We start from the raw sequence: 25,626 nt of genomic DNA, 5'->3' as shown, positions 1-25,626 counted from the left end.
CACAATTATATGGTGAATATGATGACAATTATGGTGCGAAAATGAACAAGCAACAAAGGAACCAAAAGATAAGACCGAATTGATTCAAAGAAGCATAACTAAGAACATGTTTATGAAAGAATGGAATGGAAATGGATTAATGGAAGAGATGATGAAAGAAGAACTTATGGATGGTGAAACAAGGATGAATCACGCCACTTGATGGGGTGGAATCACCAAGATGAGTGAAAGGAGGCCGCCACTTGAGAGCTTCATATCTCACAAGATAAGACCAATTTAGGAGGAGACTCACTCACTCACAACTCACACAAAAATTGTGCATAATTTCTTTACTATAATTTCAACTTGTAAAATACACTAGGTAGGCCTCCTATTTATAGGTGAATGAGCCTTGGAGAACAAGATAAAGGGGTAGCATGGGAAAAGGGAAAAAAATGGGCAGCCTCAGGGTTTGACTAAGTCAATCCCGCATCCTAGGCTTGTCCTTCTAGAAACTAGGTCAAAATGCCTTCAAATGGGTTAGGAACAAGCTAAAATGCTACCCACACCCCCTATTATACTAAAGGTACCTTATTCTAGCCTATATTTGCTATTTGGACCCCCAAAGTGAGCCTAATTATTTACAACATATTTCTAAACATCTAAGAAGACTAGCAAGAAGAACTTTAGGTGCTCTGGTTTATAGCTTCTTCTTCTACTGATGTTTTCTCGAGGTTTATAGCTTCTTCTTCTGCTGATGTATACTGAGATGAATGACCCTTTTGAGAAGTTCTTGTTGTGTCCTTAGTCATTTGTCGGTTTGTATCAATCATGCCCCCTTCTTTAAAAGGATTTGAACTTAGATCCAGATTATGGTAAGGGATGCCACCTTATTTGTGAAAGGTGGTGATCACGTTCCTCCTAATCCATGAATCCACCTGTAAAAAACAACAAACATAAGAAATATGTATGGTGTATATAAGAGGGTGGTGGATGAGTAAAGGTAACATGTATGTGTGGAAATTTATTGTGTTTCTGGTTACCTAATGACGGTAACTGAGACACAAAAGAAGAATGAAGTGTGGAAGAAGTAGTATAACGAAAAAATGAAGTACATGTGTAAGATGACAAGGGCATATAAAGATATTTGGACGAGGTGTTCTCAGGCTTTTCTTCTATTCTATTTTGTTTTTCAATATTTAGGTTTTCATTATTATTTTTTTAATTAAATTTCATCCTCTCTTACTTGTTTGAGTGTAAGAGGGCATAAAATAAATTTATGGCCTTGAAAGAAGAAAGTAATTTGATTAGTGTGACCCTTATGAGATGTTCTATGATCATATTGCAAAGGTCTACTAAGGATAATGTGTTCTATTTTCATAGGAACAATGTCACACCTGATGTTTTCTCTATAGCTTAATATGGCAATGGGAACACTTAGTTGGTTTTGCACGAGAACACCACCATCATGACTAATCCAATCCAATTTAAAAGGTTGAGGATGGGGTAACTTTTTTAAGGCTGATTTGTCAACTAATATAGAACTATAACAGTTGCAACAAGAACCACTATCCACAATGATTGAACAATTTTTTTTAGAACTTTGACACACTTTCACACTAATGCACATATTACTATTACAAAGTTTATTGAGATTTCCTTTGGAGAATTTTTCCAAACGAATGGTAAACAATAAAAAAAGAAATAAAAGTAAACAAATTTACAGGATACCCAATGAATTTTGCATGTAAGGTGTTTGATGAAAGTCCTTTGATGTAGGCTTGTGTTTAGGCTTGCTTTGTGATCAAATGAATGAACTTCTAGTTTAAATTCTCTTTGTGCCTTCTCTCTTCTTTGGTAGAGCTCCATAAAAACAATGTTTAAGGCACCAAAAAGTAGAATTTTGGACCCTTTTCCACAAGAACCAAGTTAAATCCACAACACCAACAATTTGCACCAAAAGGAAGTCAAGAAAGTGAAAACAAGAAAAACTAAAATTTGAAAATGTTAAGCTCAAGAGGAATTAATGAGACAAAGAGAAAAGGAAAGCCAAGAATGACAATAAAAAATTAAAGATAAAATAAAAGGCTAGCACAACAAAATGAACCTAACAATAGCTCTAGAATAGACAAAGAAAACAAAAATCTAGAGTGACCCTGACACTAACTATTCCAAAATTTATAGTAATTTTCCAGAAGGAATTTGGTATTAAATTTTTATGGTAAGATAACAACTCAATATGCAATCAAAATCAATAAATTTGACATAAACCAGATGTGTATATTTTGAGAAACAAATCAGAGAATACAGGGAAAAACGCAAGCCGGATTAGTAGTGTGTAATACACAATTTCAACGCTAATAATGTTATTTGTAAAATTTATTACAAGTTTTGTATCGAGAATGAGTCTCAAATTTTAACCACAATGAGATAACAAAAAAGAAAACTCTAGAAAAAATTTCAGTACCAAATGGTCATGAAATAAAGCGCAACAAATTCCAAACTGAGAGCAATACAATACACTTAATCTCTTTTTTTACGAACACTGAACGACCAAGCTTTTACGATTTAATTCTTTTTCGGTATTTTGTTTTTTGACATGACTTTTTAACTGGATATTGAAAACGTATCAAAACTCACACACACAATTTTTCATGAATTTTTAACGTGAATAGAAGTCAGAATAAAATTGTGAATCTAGGTCACACAATTTGGAAACCTAAGAATCCAAGGAATTAAAGAACAATACAGCAAGACAACATAATATTTGAATTAGATTCTTAATATTGAACAAATAGCAAGTTAGAGACCTAAATATCATAAAGGGAAAAAGGTTCAAAGGCTTATACAAATGCAAAAAAATTCACAAACACTTGGTGTGCAATCTAAGAAGCAATTGATCAAACACTTTGTAAACTAAGCCGAAAACGAGAATAAATCAACAATTAGACAATGAACGTGACATTAGAAATTACATGCAAGATTCAAAACAAAAATTAACATCTATATGCACACTTTGACTGATTAAAATGAACAATTCAACAAAGAAACACAAATGTAGTTATCCATGGTTCGGCGGGTAGTGGGCTGTCAGACGGTGATAAGATGGAAGAAGCGGAGGAAGCACAGAGGTTTGAGGAGTCACCTATGAGGGTGAGCGGGAGGTCGTTCTCCCTTGAAGGGAAGGTGTTGGGATTGGTGGCGGATTTGGAGTATTGTGAGGAAGTTGGAGGTGAAGGAGGCTCTCCGAAGGGAAGGATGTCGATGTTAGTTGGAGAGAAAGTTAGAAAGCAGCTTACGGTGGTCCAAGTTTTTTTGGTTCATCAATCAGGCAGTGAGTCGAATTCCTTATTTGCTTCTGAAAGTGCAATTGAGAACTGCAATAGAATTTTCTGGGTGAAGACTGATAAGAAAGTGGCTTCCAGTGTTTGGGGAGTAGGGAAAGAAGCAGGGTTTTCGTTCCCAGGCCGAGAATAAATAGTTTTAAATAGTATTTGTTCGCTGTCTAATCAGGGTGGAGTAACTACGAGAAAGATGTGGAAGGAAAGGAGAAAGGTCGTCAATGAAGATAATTAGTCTGAATATTAGAGGGGTAGGAGGTGCCTTAAAAAGGAATTATATAAGGGATCTGATTAACAGGGAACAAGTGGATATGGTGTGTTTACAAGAGACAAAGTGTTCGGAGTTTAGTAGGGAGAAGGTGTGTTTACTTTGGGGAACCAATGAAGTAGAATGGGTGGAAAACAAAGCTTTAAATAACGCAGGGGGTGTGCTTACGATGTGGAGTAACAAGTCGTTCCAGTTATCCAAATTTGTAAATGGGAGAAACTATACTGTGGTAGAAGGGTTTTGGAAGAGAGAAAATGGAGCACATGTAACTATTGTGAATATCTATAGTTCTGGCTCTCTAAGGGAAAAGAAAGAGCTATGGAACGAGGTTGGTGGTTTCAGACAGGGTCAACTCTCAAAGGCGTGGTGTATCATTGGGGATTTTAATTCCATAAGAAGGCAGGAGGAAAGGAAGAGCGTGATGTCGAATTCTAACTATTCTAGAGAAATAAAGGGTTTCAATGACTTTATTGAAAGTTCAAAATTGGTGGACATCCCTTTGGTGGGCAGGAAGTATACATGGTTCAAACCCAACAGTTTGGTAAAAAGCAGAATAGACAGGGTATTAGTTTCAAAAGAATGGTTGGATATTTGGCCTAACAGCCAACAGTTTGTTTTAAGTAGATCGATCTCGGATCATTGTGCAGTTATCCTGAAGGAAGTCTCAGTGGATTGGGGTCCGAAACCTTTTAGGTGTTTGGATGTGTGGCAGAGAGATAACGGATTTAAAGAGTTCGTGAGATCGAGTTGGTCTTCTTACAAGGTGGTAGGAAGAGAAATCTTTGTGTTTAAAGAAAAGTTGAAAAAGTTAAAAGCAGATTTAAAGGTGTGGAACAAGGAAGTCTTCGGTGATGTGAATCAGACTAGTAAGGTAATTCAACAGAGGTTAGATGAATTAGACTTGTATGATGACGAAGACGGGTTAGATGAGTCAGAAAGGGAAGAAAGAAAGTCTCTCTTTGCTAAGCTTTCAGTTTCCAAGTCTAAACAAGAGGCGATTTTATTTCAGAAAGCAAGACAAAGTTGGATTAAGCAGGGGGATCTAAATACAAAATTCTTCCATTCTTCGGTAAAATGGAGGAGGGCAAGGAATCAATTGCACGGGATTTTTGTTAATAACAAATGGAGTGACAATAAGGAGGAGGTGAAGAATAAGGTATGTGAGCTTTTTGAAGAAAGGTTCGCTAGGAATGACGCCTACCAGGCCAGACTGGATAAGGTTGAATTTAATTCCATTTCAGAAGTCGACAATAAGATGCTAATTGGCGATTTTTCGGAAGAAGAGGTGAAAGCAGCGATTTGGGGGTGTGATAGTTCAAAGAGTCCCGACCTTGATGGTTTTAACTTTGGTTTTATAAAATCTTGTTGGGACATCTTAAAGAAGGACGTGGTGTCGGAAGTAAAGGATTTTGCAGGTTACGGCAGTTGGCCAAGAGGTTCGAATGCGTAATTTCTTTATTTGATACCAAAAGTAGAAAATCCTTAACAGCTAGGGGAGTTTAGACCTATTTCATTAGTAGGCTGCTTGTACAAGATCATCTCTAAAGCGCTTTCCTTGCGTTTGAAAAAGGTGATTGGAAAAATTATAAACGCTAGACAATCGACTTTTCTTGAAGGAAGAGGTTTATCGGACAGTGTGCTAGTTGCGAATGAGGTTCTGGAAGAGTACAAGAGAAAAAGGTCGATTATGAGAAGGCTTACGACTCGGTGAATTGGGATTTTCTATATTATATGCTAAGGAGGTTGGGATTCTGCGACCGATGGATTCGGTGGATAAAAGATTGTTTAGAGTTAGCTTCGGTTTCCGTCCTTGTAAATGGGAGCCCAACTAGGGAGTTCTTCCCTAGAAAAGGTCTTCGCCAGGGAGATCCGCTTGCTCTGTTTCTATTCCTCATTGTGGTAGAAAGGTTAGTTGGGGTGATAAGAGTAGCAGAAGAAAAGAAGTGGATTGACAGTTTGGAGGTTGGAAAGGATAAAGTAAAGGTAAATATGTTACAATACGCAGACGATACTTTGTTCTTCTGCGAAGCAAATGCCAAAAGTGTTTTTAACATTAAGGCGATTTTGCAATGTTTTGAGCTCCCCTCCGGGTTAAGGGTAAATTTCGGGAAGAGTAGGATTGGGGGGATGGGGATGGACCAGGTCGTGCTCCAGTGGTTCGCATCTATTCTTAACTGTGATACGATGGGTGTTCCTTTTATCTACTTGGGTATGCTTGTCGGCGGGAGTCATAAAAGAGGCAACTTTTGAAATGGGGTGATTGAGAAAGTACAGGCTAGATTAAGCAAATGGAAGGGAAAATGTTTGACGATGGCTGGGAGGATCTGTCTGATTAAGTCTGTGCTCTCTTCTATCCCTCTATTCTATATGTCATTATTCAAGCTGCCTTCGGGGGTGGCAGGAAAGCTGATTAGGATACAAAGAAATTTCCTCTGGGGGTGGGGTGCAGAAGGAAGGAAGATTGCTTGGGCTTCTTGGAGACTGGTCTGTAAGCCTCGTGAGTTAGGGGAGCTTGGGATTATTGATTTAAAATTGTTCAACTTGGCTTTATTGGGGAAGTGGATTTGGAGGTTGGGTTCGGTTGAGGGCGGCCTTTGGAAGGAGATTCTCCTTTCTAAATACGGAGGGTGGAGAAGTTTGGGAGAGGAAGGAAAAGGTAGGAGGTGCTCTCTTTGGTAGAAAGATTTGAAACAGGTGTGGTCTTCGGAGGGTTGGGGGAGAAATTTCGCAGATGGTTTCAAGTGGAAAACCAGTGACGGGAAGGATATATATTTCTGGAAGGATAGTTGGTTGAATGGCGAGTCGTTGAAGAATTCCTTCCCAAGATTGTTTTCTATTAGTTCTACCAAAGATGCAAAGCTTTCGGAGCATGGTTTTTAGTCGAACGGAGTTTGGGATTAGCAGTTATCTTGGAGAAGACCTTTTTTTGAGTGGGAGAAGCCGATGGCAGATCAGTTGAGCCAGCTTTTGCTTGAGGCTCGGGTTGTCCCAGGAGAGGTGGATGGTTGGATTTGGAAGGAAGGGGGTTTCCAAACTTTTACAGTTAATTCTGCCTACAATTGTGTTAGGAAGGATAAAGAGACGATTTCTTCGCTGATTTTTTGTAAACTGTGGAGGTGCAAAGCAGTACCCTCTGCAGTGCTTATGGCTTGGAGGTTGCTGGAAAACAAGCTCGCTACTAGGGTAAATCTGAGTAGAATAGGGGTACAGGTGGATAGCTCGATGTGTAGTTTGTGTGGGATGGAAGAAGAATCTTGTAGGCATTTGTTCTTCGACTGCAAATTTGCTAGGCGAGTTTGGAGTTTACGTCATAGATGGCTTGGGGTTCTGGTCGTGTTACACATTGAGCCAAAGAGTAACTTTGATCAATTTAGGATGAGCCTTGCTTCAGAGACGGTTAATATTGTGTGGAACACAATTTGGGTCGGGGTGGTTAGCGAATTTTGGAATCACAGGAATAACTTAATTTTCAAAAGAGGAGTGGCGGGTGCGTCTGAAGTTTTCTCTTTGGTACAAGTAAAGGTCTGGTTGTGGGTCTCTTTAAATTTTAGGTCAGCTTTGTTTTCCTTTTCTGACTGGTGTTTAGAACCTTTGGTATGCATGAGGTTATTCTCTTGAGTTTGTAAGATGTAGCAAAGGCAAGGTATGTTTTAGTTAGTTCTGGAGGTTTTAGGTAGGTACGTGTATAAGGGTTGAACCACCCCTGAAGTGGTTCCTATTTATTTAATTTTTATTGCCGATAAAAAAAACAAACAAAGAAACACAAAATTACTACGGAAAACAGTAAGAACAACACAAAAACATGCAATAACATAGAGAAAATAAGATACAAATATTTGGAACTGTTTTGACCAATTAAAATACTATTAAAACCAATCAAAATCTATGGAATGAAGATTAAACGATTTAAAAATGAAATAAAACTATTAAAACAAGGTGAAACTTTGATTTAAACGGTCCAATTGAGTAAAATAGTGATGAACAACACAAACGATAGAAATTGGTTTTAAATGGTAGAAATCAAGTTTAAACTATGGAAATTACAAACTTTGAAATTGAAGAACAATAGAAGAACAAATCAATACAACATGGATCAAGCAAGAAAAAAAATTACCGAATGAACTTAGCTGGAACAAGTTGTAGTAGTCGTGAATCACTTGTGCTCTTATTACCACATGATGCAAGTTGATTCTTGCATGATTTAGTTTAGCTTGCACCATGCGAACTTGTGTGGATTGGCAGTGGAAATGGAATGAAGAAGTGTGCACTGGTTGGAGTTGTGACGGAATGAGGAAAATATGGTGAGGTGCTAAGGTTTAAGGAAGAGGTTAGGTCAACTCCTTTGAGAGCTCCTCACTAGGTTCTATGGAACTCTAGGATAGAAGAGATAGGAAGAAAATGAGTTATTGTTTAGAAAATTCATTCATTAAGCATCCAAATTTGAATACAAATGAGTGTGGATACATATTTATAGGCTAAGGTAGCATGTGGAGTAACCTACCAAACCCTAACTTGCATGGCACGTTATGGTAACGGTTTAGGAAACTCTAATCACTTATTGAGTGTCTTCTAAGAACCCTTACTTTAATTTTCAAGTGGGGGTTTCTAGAATTTCTCTAGGTTATTTCTATTCTATTATAGAAATGGCCCAAAAATACAAGTCCTAACAGAAATCCTATTTTACATTTGTAGAATTTTACAGTCTAAGAGCTATGATATCTTCTGTAAAGCTTAGAAGTTTCCCCTTCTCTTAGCTGTATTCTTGGTGGCTAGAAGAGTGAGGATGGTCCTCCATCACTTAGACTCTTTTTGCAGTGGAAAATGTTAGATTGCCCAATAAACCATGTAATAAGAATAAATTAGTTTGTCTAGCATAATCGTCTAGTTAAACCAACTAATTGATCTTCTAACTAGAAGAATAGAATAAATAACAAAATATGAGTAATAACAAGAGTAAAGAGAGATTAACACAAAAGAGTTTATTCGGATTTACCCAAACCTGGGGTACATCCAACCCCTTAAGCATGTACTTAAGAGCTTCAACTAGCCAACTTTTTACATGAGTATTCTCACCTCTCCAAGTTACAACGAGTATCCTCCCCTTTCTAGGTTACAATGAGTATTCACACCTCTCTAGGTTACACCTTCTTAACCTCCCATTGAGATTAAGAACTCTCAATAGAAATAAAAAAACACTTTTAGATAGAGGACAAAGAAATCTTACATGGTTATAACTTTACAAAGTGAAGAATTACAATGGTTTCAGGCTCAATTCAGAAGACTAAATGCTGTAAAGACTAGACTTTCATTGCAACTCTCAATATTTTTAACAAGATCACAATATATATATATATATATATATATATATTGCCTTAGTTTTTCTTCCCTCCTTCAATCTCCTTATATATGCATTTGGGCACCTGAAATAGTTAAGTTTGGATATTTTAGCTTCTTCATATCTTCATCATTTTCGTGCTAGACGCTTAAAATAAAAAGCCTAGATTTACAATGTTTCAATTTGTTTTTGCTTCAAATTTATTTAAGAAACTAATTCAAAACTATTTTCAATAAAGGTTGGTACAAACAAATCAAAATATAATTAGAGAATAATTTCATTTAAAATAACACATGATAGATAAAGGGTACTTGAGATTTTATAATTAATTGTAGGATTTATAATTAATATTATTTTAGTTATCTATACCTATATATAAAGAAGATTTCTCTTTAAACTATTTGGTAATCGCAATTTTGATGTACACAATTTTTTTCCCATTTTATCCATTTAATATATCTCATTTAAAATTATCAAAATAATCATTTAGTCATTATTCTTCCCATGGAACAATTATTATTCTTGTTACTTGTAACTATTGTAACAGTTTTCAAATTGATTTAAGAAACAGTTTTTTTTATTCCTCTATTCCTCTTTACTTGCTTCTATTAGATCTAATCCTCTCCACTAGGCATAAACATCAATCCTCTTCACACCACTATCTCTAACACTAACATATAATGGATTAATAACTTCTTTTTTTTCTTAAAATTATCATTTTAAATAATGTACCCTACTTCCCACTTTCTTTTCACTTTTCTTTGCTCTTTCATGCAAAAACATATATTTTCTTTTTTCAGTCTAATTCATTCCGCAATTCAAATTTAATATTGTAGTTCTTATTATTTAAGAAAAAAATAAAAATATAAAAAAACTCATCAATTAAATTAAAACTGAAAATAATTAAAAAATAACAATATAAGCAAATTAAACAACTGAAAGCAAAAAATAAAAAAAATAAGCAAATTAAATAAAAAAAATAAACAACTGAAAAAATAACTAGAAAGATAAAAAATTTAAATAACTGAAAAGAAAAGAAAACTAGAAAGATAAAACCATGTTTTTGTTCTTTATGATCATTCTTTTCTTCCTAGGAATTCATCCAGCTCTGTATTAAAGTGCTCATCTACAAATGTAGATGGTCCTGCTTCATCTGTTGGATCTACCCCTGAGTAATAGAACTTTTTCCTAGGCCAAGGTACATAAGCTCTAAATTGATCTGGAAGCATATAGGGGTTAAGTTGCCCTGAATTTCGTACTTTTGGATCCTCACACTCACTCAAACTTGTTGTATATTATCCATAGAGCATCCCTATTAAAATTCCTAATTCGCCTAAGCGAGCTATATCACGTCTGGACGAGTTTCCCAGCATAAAAAATCTTGAATTTACGCAAAAATGTGGATTTATTAACAAAAATATCAAAACAGAAATTTAAAAACAAATCACAATAATAAAAATAAAAAATGAAAAATAAAAAAATATGTATAGTGGGTTGCCTCCCAGAAAACGCTTGTTTGATGTCATATGGTTGATGCTTGTTTCTTTCAAGGTGGATGACCCCTTTGTTGCAACAATTTCCCGATTACAACTTTAGTTCTTCTTGAGTATGGGCTTTCAAGTTCAATAGTTCCATCAGTCTTGATTTCTTTTACAAACCATAATCTTGACCCTTTCGTTTTCAACCATCTAGGTTGAAATTTTAACTTAGAACTGTTAGAATATATGGCCTTAAACGAAAGGGGGGTGAATTGTTTAAGGGAGGTTTTTGAAATCTTTTTAAAGTTTAACAAAATTCTTTGTATGAATCTAGAACATAAATCAGGTTAGCCAAAAACAAGAGCAATAAAACAGTAAAGCATCAGAAAAACAATCGATTGTTTATACAGTAAAACTAAAAACATAATTTAAATGAGTTTAAGGGTAAGAGAAAGATACACCAAGAGTTTATACTGGTTCACTCTTCAATTAAGAGCTACATCTAGTCCCCAGAAAACCACTGGGTAATCCACTAAGTAATCAAACCAGATTACAACACACAATCCACCAAAGCAGTGACCTTGAACCCTTCAAGAAACACACTCACTTTGGCAAATCACACACCAAGAGTATTGATCTTGACCACCTCAAGAGCACACAACACTCCTTGGTAACACAACACCAGAAATACAGAAGGTTGAGAAGAGATTACACTTATTTACAGAACAATCTGAAATCAATACAAATGCAATCACATTCCACTCTCTTAAAAAACCCAAAGCTTTGATGTGAATGTTCAAATCTTGAATCAACTCTTTCACAACTGAAAAAATCAAATTTGTTTCTCTTTCTTGTTTGAAAACATAAACAAACTATTTATATTTTCCAAAGAATGGTCAAAGCATTTAATGAAGGAGCGTATTCAGTTGGAAATCATTTAAAGCACATTCAACCACCAAAACAAAATTTTGTTAGGATTTTCAAAGAAACAATCGGTTGAAACCACGAAACAACTGATTGTTTGGTTTGGCAGTTAAGTCAACCAAACTTAAACAGTTTTCAACCTTTTCAAAAACTCCTAAGAGTAAAACAACTGGTTGATTTGACAAAACACCAGGTTGTTTTTCACTTAGTTGGAAAAACACTTTATTTCAAAAAGGATTTAAAACACATTAACTTTAGATTCAACAAAGGAGTGGATTACAAATAAAACTACCCAGATCCCTCCCAAAACACAGCAGCAACTTAGCCTTGCATCAAACACATAGGATTTGGATTCTTTAAAGCACAATTTGAATTCTTCAAAGCACTTGATCACTCTTGATCAACAATCTCCCCCTATTTGATGAAGACAAATCCCTGGTTGCTTGTGTTGGTCTTTGTTTGAATCTGAAGCAGCACCTGCAAAGCAAAACTTATGCAAACCAGAGCATCTTTAATAGCAGGTTAGAATAGCACATTAACTGGTTTTCTACATAAACCTTAGAGTAGAAAAGCCAGCCAAAAACCAAGTTATAAACAACAACAGTAGCAACCGAATTTAAAACAACATTCAAATAGATCAGAGTCTGGCAACACCAAACAAAATATTCTCCCCCTATTTGTCTTCACAAATAGACTTTAGGAAGAGATAAAACAAAATAGTTCAGAAAAAGGAAATACAAAGATAGTAAACAATAAAGCCTTGACAAACTAGCTTAACAATCGGTTGTTTCGAAAGATCAACCAATTGTTTTTCTTCAATCTTCCTTTCCATACTACAACTCAAAAATTTGATTCTGAACAGCTTCAATATGTTCATCAAGCGTTTGAAACCTTGTATCCATGCTTTGGAATCTATTATCAAAGTTCTGAAAGTTTGAAACAAAAAGATCATGAAGATTCCTTTGATTTTCCGCAAAGCCATCTAGCCTATTCACCATGTAGTTCTCAAAGGAAGTCATTGAAGGAGTCCCATCTCCTTGATGTCCAACACTTGTCCCACCACCAAAATCAGTTGCAGGTTGTTCTACATCTGGAATCTCCATATCAGCACCTTCAACATCCACTTGATCTTCTTCACCATGTTCAGCATGAAGACCACTTGAGGATCCACCTTGTCCATCATCCTTACTTACCCATTTTCCATTGATCTTGGTAAAACCCATCTTGCTTAATGATCCATTGTTTGTTGGGTTTAATAGTGCCAAAGTTCAAGAGGGGGGTGAATTGACCTTTTAAAACTTTCTCGCAGAAACAGTGTTTAACACAGTTTTACAGAAAATAAGTCGATTTATGTGAAAATGAACAGATTTATTTCAGCACTGTTTTTGTTTGAAAAGCTTTTAATTCAGCAAGGTTAATCACAAGATTATGCAGTGAGAATTTCCAGCAGCACACACACAAATATCAGATTTGAAAAACAGTGAAACACAAAACAGCAAGCTTCAATTTCAAGCAAGTGATTAAGGTTCAATTGATAGCATGCTAATTAATTGAGTGACCTTTGCAAACAAGCTGTTCCAGTGGCTTTTAACAGACTATGAGTGTTCTTCTTGATGTCAAGCAATTTTCCAGAAATTAAGAACAATGAATCACAGAACAGCAGGCTTCAACTTTAAGCAATTGTTTAAGGTTCAATTAATGGCTTTGACAGTTTCTTGAGCAACCTATCACAGTCAATCTGTTCCAATGGCTTTTAGCAGATTTTATATGTTCTTATCAGATTAAAACAACTTTTTCAGAAACCAAGAACAGTATGCACAGTGCCCAAAAAGAACAGATTTATTTTCAATTGAACAGATTTATTTCTTTGCTGTTTTATCAGTTATGCAGAAAACGAAATTGCAGAGAGAGAGAGAGAATGAACACAAGCAATTATACTGGTTCACTCAACCTGAGCTACATCCAGTCTTCACCAACAACAGGTGGAAATCACTAACACACAGTACAACCAAGTACAATTCCCACTGTTCTTGAAACCTACAAGAACTTAGGTACTCTTGCTGAAAAAACCTATTTCAGCATACACACACACCCACTCTTCAAGAACACCTATCAAGAAGAGTGTTCAACCAAACTATTACAAGAAAGAGATGTGAAACGACTACACCTGATTGAGGATACACAGATCTGCCTTAAACCAGTAGGCAAGATTGCTAGAACAGTAGCTGCACCTCACACCAAGCTTTTGGAACCAAACCAAGAACAAGCACTTTGTGATTTTTGAAATCTTTGAAGAACAAATGCTAATCCTTGAAAACACTTAACTCTCTGCTGTCAAAACTTGTTTTTTGCAAAGGTATGAACTGTTTTTAATCGTTTTTAAACTCAGAAAACAAGTTTGCATTTTATAGAAAGTCAGCTTATAACAGAATTTTGAAAAACAGTTAAAGCTGTTATAAAATGAACAGATTGAAAACAAAATGAACTGATTTATTTTCAAAAGCAGTTAGAGAATTTGTTAAGTGAGGAGACTTAGTCAACCATTCTGGTGCTGAGATAAAACTGAAAAACGTTTAAGCTTGACATGGCACCAGAGGCAAAAAGAATCTATTCATTTACAGATGAACAGATTTATTTTTCAAAACGAAAACAGAGAAAGTTTAACAATTTAAAACTCAGTCGTTTTGAAAAGAGGAGGACTTAGTCAAAATACCTGATGCACAAAATCAAATTTTTACAAGACTTTAGCCAAGGGATCAGTGAAAAAAAGAATCTGTTTATTTAGAAAAGAACAGATTTATTTTTATGCAGTAAACGTGTTTTTGTGTAAAACATGTGAAAAACAGTTTAAGAAAACTTATGCTTGTTCTTATCACATGGCCAGTGGTTGTGAGGTGAGTTACTCAGCAAAAAGCCCACTCTTAGACAACCTCTAAGCACTAACTAAGACATACTTAAAGCAAAGCAAAATTACATGAAAAGTACATATAAGACTTCATCAAACACTACATATAGGTCTTCATCAAACACAATCTTGAAGGGGCAGCAACCATCTTCAACATTGTTCACTTCAAATGTTGACTTCACCAACTCAGATGTTTCACCCTCAAGATTTACTTTAAAATAGTGTAAGAATTTAGAAATCAAGATAGCATAAGGGTAATGATAATCACTTAACCTCATAGACTTTTGCATATGCTCCTTGATGATATGAATCCAATTAATCTTGACTTTGTTCATAATGCAGTAGATGTAGACAAGATCTTCCTCATTTAGAAGAGAATGATTGCTTCCTCTTGGTGTTAGAATCCAAGTGACAAAGAGAGCCAACAACCTTTCATCTAATTTCAGCCCTCCAATCGAACAACTCCTTACTTGTGCATGTGGATTCTTCAAACAACTTTTGTAATATTGAATCTTGTTGAAGTCTTCCACCACACCAATGTTTCCTTTGTAGATTCTCAACCCCACATACTTTAGGCCAGCCACAACAGCCCACACCTCATGAGTGATCTCCATATCCACACCCTTGACATGAGAAACAAGATTGTTACCTTCAAATTTCAAGTTGGTGTAGAAACCTGAATAAGATCTGGATAGATGTTTCCTTTCATCTCCAAGAACCTCTTCAACAACTGTCTTTGAGAAGCCTCCTCACATTGTCCAGCCTTTTGCTTTTCAACCAATCAAAGGAGACAACTTTTGGGTTGTTTATCACTTTTCTACTTGTTTCAAAGCGATACTTCTCAATCAATTCATTATCTCCTGAAAACCAGCCCTCAAGATGTCCTCCTGATCTCACAACCCTGGTTTTAATCCTTTTTTATGTAGGAGGAGTGGAATCCATGAAAACAAAATGAGAAAAAGGCACACACACAAGGAGAGAAACAAATGTAGCAAGAGATGAGCCAATGGGTTGTTTTTGTGTAGGAAAAAAGTTGCAGAGGGTTTTATAGCAAAACAGAATCCCTCTTTGAACCTTTGGTTGAAGTGGGTTTCAGTCTTCAAGGAAGAAATTTGGTCCAGCTTTTGCACAGAAAAAGATGTCAGCTTAGAGCAGAAAAACACATGGTCAACACATGTGACTTTGACTAGACATAAAGGCACTTGAATTTCCAAGATATGGAATATATTCCTTTATGACAAGATGTAACTTCCTTCAGAACCAAATCAGCATTTCATGACTGCTTTATTGACTTAAAGAATCATCAAGATTTGAATCCGCAAAAGATAAAATGCATAAAGAAATTAAATCTATTTATGGAGTGCTGACATTGTTTCGAAGAAACAATCGGTTGTTTCGAAGAAACAATCGGTTGTTTTTTTGCAGCAATAACAGAGTTTGAATTTTTAAAAAAAAACTAAGAAGAGTTTAAAACAGATGCAATTTCTCTTATGTAGATGAAGAATTTGATATGAATTTATAATTGAAAAGCAAAGATAGGGAAGGTCTTATCCTTTTGTTATGAAGTTCCTTCATTGAGTCATTGCTTGTGATCAAGAATGCTTCTTTTGCCTTTCAAGATATCTTGGACTGGTACATACCCTTAATTCAGTTCCAGTCATACTTCTTTTCTTCTAAGGACTTGATCAGATAACTCAGGACTTCATGTTTCTCTAGTATCCCTGTATCATAATGATTTCAAGCAACAAGATTTGGTCCCCTTACCAATGTGGGTCCTTTTGATTTATCTTTATCATTTGAAACCTCACAACCTTTGGGAATCCATTGTAAAATACCTTTAGGAACAAAATATTTCCTAATTTTACAGAATCTAACTGAGTGCCGTCTTTTCATGCAATAAAAGCATGTAACAATCAGTTGTTTCGATCTTTCAATCGGTTGTTTTTCTGGCACTTTTGAAAAAGGCTTTGAAATCCCATTTTTCTTGTTTTGAGGATAAAACCCCAAACCAGATTTTACAAAAACACATTTTTGGGATGCTAAGACAGTTTCAAAGTTGGATTTACCCTTTGAAAGTTTATCCACAGTTTTTACAAGGTAGTGGACTTTACTCTCAAGAGTTTTACAATTTTCACAAACTTTAGAGTTACACAAATGACAAGAGCTTTTGCAATGCATTTCAAGATTTTCAAAATCATTTTTTGACTTTTCCAATTCTTCTTCAAGTGTCTTGACTCTATTTTCAAGCCAGTTATTCAACCCTTTCAATCAGTTGTTTGAGAGAGCCAATCGGTTAGCTTCTTCATGAGTTTCTTTAAAAGCTTGAAGTAGTTGGGTATAATTCTCAGCACTTACGGAAGCACAAAAACTTACACTGCTTGAGCTGCTTGAATATGTTAGAATACATGGCCTTAAACAAGAGGGGGGGGGGGTGAATTGTTTAAGAGGGGTTTTTGAAAAAAAATTCAGCTAGAACAAAATCCTTTGTATGAAACTCAATCAGAAATTCAGTTAGCCAAGATATAAAGCACAAAACAGCAAAGCACCAGAAAAACAATTAGTTGTTTCTTCGAAACAATCGGTTGTTTATACCAGCAAAGCAATAACAACTGAATTTAAATGAGTTTTAAGGGAAGAAAGAGATACACAAAAAGTTTATACTGGTTTACTCTTAAACCAAGAGCTACATCTAGTCCCCAGAAGCCACTGGCAATCCCCTAAGCAATCAAAACAGATTACACACAAACCACCAAAGAAGTGACCTTGAACCCTTCAAGAAACACACTCTCTTTGGCACAACACACACCAAGAATGTTGATCTTGACCACCTCAAGAACACACAACATCCTTGGCAACAGCACCAGAATTTATAGAAAAATCAGAACAAATTACACTTGTTTACAGAACAATCTGAAATCAATACAAATGTAATCCTATTCCACTCTCTCTTGAGAAAACCCAAAGCTTGATGTGAATGTTCAAAACTTGAAAGCAATCTTTCACAACTGAAAAACTCAAATCTGTTTTTCTTTTTTTTTTGTTATAAAACATAAACAAACTATTTATATCTTTCAAAGATTGGTCAAAGCATTTAATAAAGGAGTGTATTCAGTTGGAAATCATTTAAAGCACACTCAACTAACAAAACAAAATTCTGTTAGGATTTTCAAAGAAACAATCGATTGAAATCACAAAACATCGATTGTTTTGGTGTGACAGCAAGTCAACCAACCAAAACAGTTTTCAACCTTTTCAAAAACACCTAAGAGTAAAACAATCGGTTGTTTCGAAAAAACAACAGGTTGTTTTTCACTTAGTTTGAAAAATACTTTAAACTTAAAAAGGCTTTAAAACACATTAGCTTTAGATTCAACAAAGAGTGGATTACACAAATAAACTTCCCAGATCCTATCCTAAACACAGCAGCAACTCCAGCCTTGCATCAAACACTTGGATTTGGATTCTTCAAAGCCTTTGATCACTCTTGATCAACAGAATCATCATCTCCTTTCTGCCATTAAACAAAGATTGGATTTTTCATCTTCACTTGATGAGGAGACTTCGTTTTCATCCCAAGCAATATATGCTCTTTTTTATTTCCCTCTCTTTTCCTTATTGCTTGACTTCTATTCATTGTCTTCTTTATTTGGGCAATCAACTTTTATATGCCCTTGTTCACCACAACCAAAGCAAGTATAATTGTTAGAATTGAAATCACTAGTTTTCTTGTTTCCATACCTTTCTTTGTTGGATTCTTTCTTCCGATTTCTCTTTAAGAATTTGCTGAACTTTTTGGACAGCAAGCTTAGATTTTCTTCCTCACTTTCATCACTTGAATCTTGCTTCTTCTTGTGCTTGGCAGCTTTCAAGGAAATGTTCCTTACATGCTTGTCCTCACTTTCTTGAACATTGAGTCTATTCATCTCCAACTCATGTTCTCTAAGCTTACCAAACAAGGAAGCCGTAGTCAAGGATGTTAAGTCCTTTGATTCAGAGATTGTCGTTACCTTAGGTTGCCAAGATCTATCAAGACACTTGAGAATCTTGATGTTTAGCTCCTCTTTATCAAAGGTTTTTCCAAGGCTCATTAAATGGTTGATGATGTGAGTGAATCTCTTTTGTACTTCAGCAATTGATTCTCCCTTGAGCATTCTAAACATCTCATACTCTTGTATTAGAGTATGTTTCCTAGCTCTCTTCACATCATTTGTTCTTTCATGGATGACTTCTAGAGTATCCCACATTTCCTTAGTCGATGCACATTGTGAGATCCTGAAAATTTCATCCGAATTCAAAGTAGAGGTTATGATATTCTTGGCAATGCAATCAAACTTGGCCTTTTTATTTTCAGCATCATGATTGTAATAACAACTACAGGCCTCAGGACTAGACGGAGAGCTAGGGTGATGAACATTGGCCCTGGTGAATCCCTGTGGTGACTACGAGAGTGATGCGACTTATGGTCACGAGCAATAACAAGTTGATGAAGCAGAGTTTTAATTTCCTGTAATTGAGCATCATGATTCTGAAGAGTAGTCGTGTGATGTGAGTTGATTTTAGGATTGTTCATTTGTATGGTGACACTTTACTTAGATTTGGATTTTAAGACAATTATAGGTGAAAGCCTAAGGAAAATTCCCATTGGACATTAAGTTAACAAGTGTTAAGTAGATGTGAAGGTTCATTTCCATAAGGCCAAAGCAAAAACACAAATTAAAGATGAAGATGAATGCCAAATATGGTGCAGAATTTTAACAACACACAAGGTGAGCAAGAATATGCACCGAATGGAATTAAAAGGAGCAAAAACAAGAACAAGACATATTTTGGAATTGAAAATTAGAATGGAAATGGAATGGAAAAAGATGAGTGAAAGGAAACTTAGAAGATGAGCTTGAGAAGGTGAAACACGCCACTTGGATTGGTGATTTGCTTCAAGATAAGTGTGAATGCCGCCACTTGAGAGCTCTCAATTTCTCACAAGATAAGACAAAAGTTTATGGAGATAATGGTCACATACTCTAACACAAATTGTGTATAGTAACTTTACTCTTAATTCAACTTATCAATACATGAGGTAGGCCTCACTATGTATAGATTTAGGAGCTTTGGAGAGCAGGCTTAAAGGATAGAAAGGTAAAAGAAAATGTGGTGCGGTTTTAGGTCTTGACTTTGGTCAAAGCCGCACCATCACACACATTCTAGAAACTAGGTTTCTTTTCTACCGTAATGGACTTCTTATGGGCCCATCTTTATGTCTTCACCTCCTAATTATGCTATTTAAACCTACTTCATGCTTATTCTACTGTTTGGACCCCTCATGTGAGCCCAACTTATTTACAACATTTTTCTAAATATTTAAGAAGACTAGTAGGAAGAACTTCAAGTGCTCTGAACCTTGTTCATTCCTCCTACGGATGAAGTTTTCCCTTGTTTCTTGAGATGACCCTTCATAGTATCCTTGGTCATCTTCTTGTGGTCTTGGGTCGTATCACAGTGATATCAATGGAAGAAAGAGACTGTACATGGCCATGCACATTGGAACGATGAGATGGATCACTCATGTTGATACAAAAATAAAACTAAAAAGAAAAGGGTTAGAAAACATTTAAAGAAAATATCGTAATAGAAAAAGGGAAAGTAATCAACAAATTATAAAGAATAAGTGATCGCCCAAGAAAGTAAAAATAGGACTGAAACTTGCATAGGTAAAGCTTACCACACGAACAAGGCACAAAGATGTCCAAAATTCCAAAAGGCAAACCAAAACAAAAGAAAACTGATATATGTATGCAAATGCTCTTAGAACCCCCCAAAAAAAAGGGTGAGGCTAAATGCAAAAAGACAACACCTAATGTATCACAGAGACATAAAAGGTAAGAAAAGAAAACAAGAGTGAAAGAAGACAAATAGCAAAGAATGCCTTAGCATGCTATATGACAACTGACAGTAATAACTGCAAAGAATGCTTGGAATGATCGTATCACTTGCAACTAGCAAATTCGTAAAACTATAGAGAAAAGAAAAACAAAACCCAAAAGTTTGTGATAAAGAGAAAGGCACATGGATATGAAACAATAAAAAAAGTGTTTGGGATTTGAGGCTTGTGAAATGAAGGAAACTAAATTATCTCTTCTTATTTGGTTGTCTCCGCTTGAGATTAAGTCCAGATAGCCATGTAAACCCACTGGAAGGGGGCAACACGTCACTTCTTAAGGCACCCTTCAAACACCACCAAAATCCAACACAACAGAGGAAAACAAAGAATAAAGCAAGAAAAGCGCAATGTCAACAAAATTAGCTAAACCAAAGAGGAATAAAGATGACAAAACAAAATAGAAATCCAACAAAGACAATAAAAAAATTAAAGCAACCAAGAAAAGGAAGCACAAGCAAAAGGACCTAAGAAGAGCTCTAGAAAATATTTCAAAAACCAAAAATCTAGAGTAATTGGCATTGGTTGTTCCAGAATTTATACAAAACGATTTGCAAAACAGATAATTCTAAAATTTTTATGTTAAAAACTACACTCAAAGACGAAGAATATGGCACAAATATGATGCTAAAAGGCGCAGTAAGCATGGAGAAATAAAAGGTACAAAATGCGCTCAACGTCAGCCACAAGGATTAAAACTAGAAAACTAGGTTTAGCGCAGAGCACCAAACGTGTAAGAATTAAGGTATTTTGTAAACAACGAATTTTATGCTAAATTTTTTTATGGTATATGATAAAATCAATTATGTAAAAAATGCCATGGAATTGAGGGCAAAAAGAGTTGTATACATCGAGAAACAAATCAACCAAACTTGTAAACAACACAAATAGTTTAGTAGCATAGGAAAAACTGGTTTTAGAACTGGCAGATTGGATTGTACAAGTTATGGTAAATTTTCTATAGCGAATTTTAAGCTAAAAATTTAACCAGGTCAAGGTAACACATGACACAAGAGGTGATTTTCAGCCAAAAACACCAAGGGAAATAGGTGCAACAAAATTAAAATCGAGAGCAATCTGGCACTAAAACAATTTAGCACATTGAAAAATGTCCTGACTTTTGAAATTTATAACTTTTTTTGTAGTTAGAACTAGGACGTGCCTCTTTTACTGAGGTTTAGTAACATGTAAATGGTGTTACACAAAATTTTCAGAAACTTTAGATACAAATTTTGGTAAAAATAAATTTTGCAAAGCAGATAGCAAGTATGAAATTCTGGAAAACTGGCAGAAAACTCCTAAAGGAAGCAAAGGATGTCAAAACCACAATGAAACAGTATAAATGACGAAAGAAACGCACCAAAGAATGAAGAGTAAGTGATGATACTCAGGCTAGGATACACAAAGCAAATCACATCGAAACAGAAACAAAACAGCACCAAGATTTGAATCAAACAGGTTGTGTGCATGTATAGAGAAACTCACACAGTGATCATACAACAACATAGAAGGAATGATGACAAGATTAAGCGAAAATGTAATGTGACAATTGACATGCAAAGATTGGAAAACTTAAACAACACCTAGACGAAGACAAATACAAGATTAAACACATGAAACAACAAGGAACCCAAGCAGAATCAAGAAAGCAACAAGAAATTACAGCAACAGCGAAAACAGAGAGGCTTGGCAATGGAAAATGTTTAATGAATGTTCCAAGGCAAGTATTCCATTTAAATTGTATAGAAACGATATTAAATGGTGAAACATCCAAGAAAACACATAATTCACTGATTAAAATGAAGAAAACAACAAGCACAAGTGAAAAACAGAAAAGAAAAACAGAGGTTGTGCAACGAAGTACAAGAAAATTTGTTTGATGAATATGAGAACGAAAAAGAAACGGTGGAAACTGAATATAATCGGTGGAAAACAAGAATAAGCGGTGAAAAACAAGATTTAATCGGTGGAAATACAAGAAAAAGATATAATCAAGCAAGAACAAGTATGAACCGTGAAGAACACACTTGATAGAAGAAAAAAAATTAGAGAATTTACTTAGCTTGGCCAAAGGATCTTAGATGCTCTGATCTACCTGATGTGAATCATGGTTCATACTTGTGGAAGTGAGGAATAAGAGGCAGAGGAAGATATGATTGAAGTGTGAAGGAAACTGAAAAGATGAACAAGTGTTGGCAATTGTGTATGCGTGAAGAGGAAGTTGGTGAGGCCAACCTTCCAAGAGTTCACTAGGCCTTTTAGGCTTGCAAACAAGAGGAGATTTGAGAGAAAATGATTTATGTATTCAGAAAGCTTCATTCACAATTATGTCAAATCTAAGCAAAGTGTTTAAGCAAGGTATTTATAGGAAAGGAAGTAGATTGCTCCTCAAGCTAGTCTAACCCTAGGTAAGCTAGCTTAACCATGGTAGGGTTGGTGGCTTAAGAAGTGGCTAGTATCCTTTTAAGACGCTCTAGAGATCCTTGTTTGTGTGACAAGTGCAGATCTCCTAGAGTGTCTTTTAATATCTCTTACAACATGCCTTTTCAAAAGAATATCTACAAATACAACTTCTATTTCAATTATATTCTACTTTATTTATTCAAATAGTGCTTTAGTTCCTTATTTAGTGTGTATGATGGCTTTGAATGGTACTCCATCAGAGGGTTACCTCTCCAAATCCAGGTATGAAGCGTCACAAGAGGATGAAAGGGAGAGAAAAATAGAAAAGTCTTTTTCTGGAGTTGAGCCAAATATTGATAACATTTTCCCTTCAATTACAAAACCTTGTGAGGAGGTGCTTGAAGAAAAATTTATGTTTGTAGCTGAACCAGATATAGAAATAAACTCTTCCTCCACAAAAAAAAAACAAATGCAGGTTTGATTGAAAAGGAAGAAGAAGAGGAAACCAACAAAGAAGAAGACTATTTTAAGACACCCTTTGCAAACATAGCCAAGAAAGAATACTTAAAGGGGGATTTCAATACTTTCAACTATTCTTTTAAACTATATAATGTTAATTCTTCTTCACAAAAATCTAAAAAACAACACTTTGTGATGTTGTTGCCTAGTTTAGGCAAAGAACAAAACAAAGAGAACAAAAATATATTTGAAAAGGATTGTATTTTTCAAACCTTTTATAAAAATAAAGGACCTTGGCTAAGAAGATTGAAACCAGAAAAAGGAGCTCAAGAGACTATCATCTCAGGGAGAATTAATTGTTGTCTGTTTTGAAGATGGTTGCTGCCCCTTCAAGAAATGTGTTTGATGAAGCCATTTAAATTTCATTTGTATTTGCTTTTGCTTTAAGAATGTCTTAGGTATTGTTTAGAGGTTGTTTTGAGTAGGCTTTTTGCTAGGTAACTCACCTCTTAACCCCATACCATGTGATAAGAGCAAGCAAAGTTTTATGAAACTGTTTTTCACATATTTTGCAAAAATATCCTTACTGCATAAAAAAAATGAATCTGTTCTTTTCTAAATGAATAGATTATTTTTCTTAAGCTGATGCTTTGATTAAGTGTTTTTGAAAATCATGGTTTGTGCATCAAGTATTTTAACTAAATATTCAATCTATCAAAACAACTGTGTTTTACTTGTTAAGAAGTTTCTGTTATCGTTTTGAAATTAAATTTGTTCATCTGTAAATGAATGGATTCTTTTTAGTCTGGTGCCAAGTTTACCTTAAAAGGCTTTTTACATTTTATCCTTGCACCAGTGTGTTTGACTAAGTCTCCTTCACATAACAGATTCTCTAACTATTTTTGAAAATAAATATGTTCATTTTATTTTCAATCTGTTATTTTTATAACAGCTTTAACTGTTTTTTGAAAATCTGTTATAAGTTGCTTTTCTATAAAAGGAGAGCTCGTTTCTGTGTTTAAAGTTTAATCATACAATTGAGAAAACAAGTTTTACAACAAAGAACTAAGGATTTTTAGAGAATTAACATGTGTTTTTGAAAGATTTTCCAAATCAAAAAGTGTGCTTGTTCTTGGTTGGCTCTAAGGCTTGGTTAGAGGTGTTGCTACTGTGTGAGCAATCTGTTCTACTGGTCTAAGGCAGATTTCTGCATCCTCTATTAGGTGTATTCGTTTCATATTTCATTCCTTGTAAAAGTGTGGTTGTAAACTCTTCTTGATAGGGTTTCTTGAAGTGTTGTGTGTGCTGGAATAGTGTTTTTCAGCAAAGGTTTGTCATGTTCTTGTAGGGTTCAAGAACAGTGGTGTTTGTAATTGTTTGAATTGTGATTTAGTGAATTTCACCTTGGATTAGGTGAAGACTGAATGTAGCTCATTGGAGTGAACCAGTATAATTGCTTTGTGTTCATTCTCTCCTAATCTCTGCACTCAATAACTGCTGAATAAACTAAACTGTCAAGAAATAAATCTGTTCAATTATAATTGAATTTGTTCTTTCTGGGCACGTATATACTGTTCTTGATTTTCTAAAGAACTTCTGCATAAATCCATATGTGGTGAAACATCAGTGAATTTCATGCTCTGTGAAGGTTAATACAATCTGTCAAGTGTTTTGAAAAACCAAACATTAGCTTTGTATTCAAAGGTTGTGATTAACTGCTGAAGCTCACTGTTTTAATTCTGCAAAAATCAATTTGAACTTTGCATGCAGATCATCTAACTCAATCTTAAAATCAAAGATTATTCAACTGGGATAAATGCCTTTAAGTACATAAACAGTATAAAAATAAATTTGTTCATTGCTAAATAAATCGATTTATTTTTTGTGTACTGTGACAATATCTGATTCTGTGCGAATGTTTTAAAAGGTCAATTCACCCCCCCTCTTGAACTTTGACACTATTGAACCCAACAGTCTACTCCTCCATTTTTTCTCTAGTTTTATAAACATTGTATAAAGTTGTGTAGGTTTTATTTTGGGCTTGTATTTGGGTCATTTCATTGGGCTATGTTTTGGGCCAAATTTCATGGGACATGTATTGGCCAATTAGAGTAGGGTGTAAATAGATAAAGAAAGAGTCTAACTAGAGTTACAATTGGGCCTCCTTGGACCCAATGCAACTCTAGAACATCTAGGGTGCACAAATAAGTTACTAGAGTCCAAATAGAAAGCATAGAGTGACAAGGAAGGCATGAAGGTCCACATGTCATCCCCTTAATGTAGAGGATTCCTACCAATGCCAAAAGGAAATTTGTCTTCATGGGAATGGAGAGGATTCTCTCTAATTAGAGGATGACACTTGTCAACCTCTAATTTGAGAGGATTTGCACCAATTAGAGAGAGTCATTTGTCCTTCTATGAGTGAAGAGTTTTTAGGGTTAAATTGCGCCTTGGCTGGTCATGGCACTATAAATACAAGTGCTACCCCCTTGTAAATTAGCTTTGAATAGACTATTGAATTGTTGGTAAAGTTTTAACCTCAACTAGTCTCTTTATTTCTAAGTGTTTTAGCAAGGAACCTCTTGGGAGTTGGCCTAAC

General features: G+C 35.2%; 1 protein-coding gene across 1 annotated transcript; it reads left to right on the top strand.

Moving 5' to 3' along the window:
• Window positions 1-3,541: 3,541 nt before the first annotated feature.
• LOC137834075 (uncharacterized) lies at window positions 3,542-5,038 on the top strand. Its single transcript, XM_068642141.1, has one exon. It carries the CDS (start codon window positions 3,542-3,544, stop codon window positions 5,036-5,038), a length of 1,497 nt encoding a protein of 498 aa, XP_068498242.1.
• Window positions 5,039-25,626: the final 20,588 nt, after the last annotated feature.

The sequence above is a fragment of the Phaseolus vulgaris genome, chromosome 5 (assembly GCF_051622355.1).
Source record: "Phaseolus vulgaris cultivar YP4 chromosome 5, ASM5162235v1, whole genome shotgun sequence".
Classification (NCBI taxonomy): domain Eukaryota; kingdom Viridiplantae; phylum Streptophyta; class Magnoliopsida; order Fabales; family Fabaceae; genus Phaseolus; species Phaseolus vulgaris.
Note: the sequence above shows the minus strand (reverse complement) of the source record. Positions and strands in the feature narration are given on the sequence as shown.

What these genes read in the sequence shown, in the direction of transcription:
- LOC137834075 (XM_068642141.1), top strand. Translation starts at nt 3,542, where the DNA reads ATGAAGATAATTAGTCTGAATATTAGAGGGGTAGGAGGTGCCTTAAAA.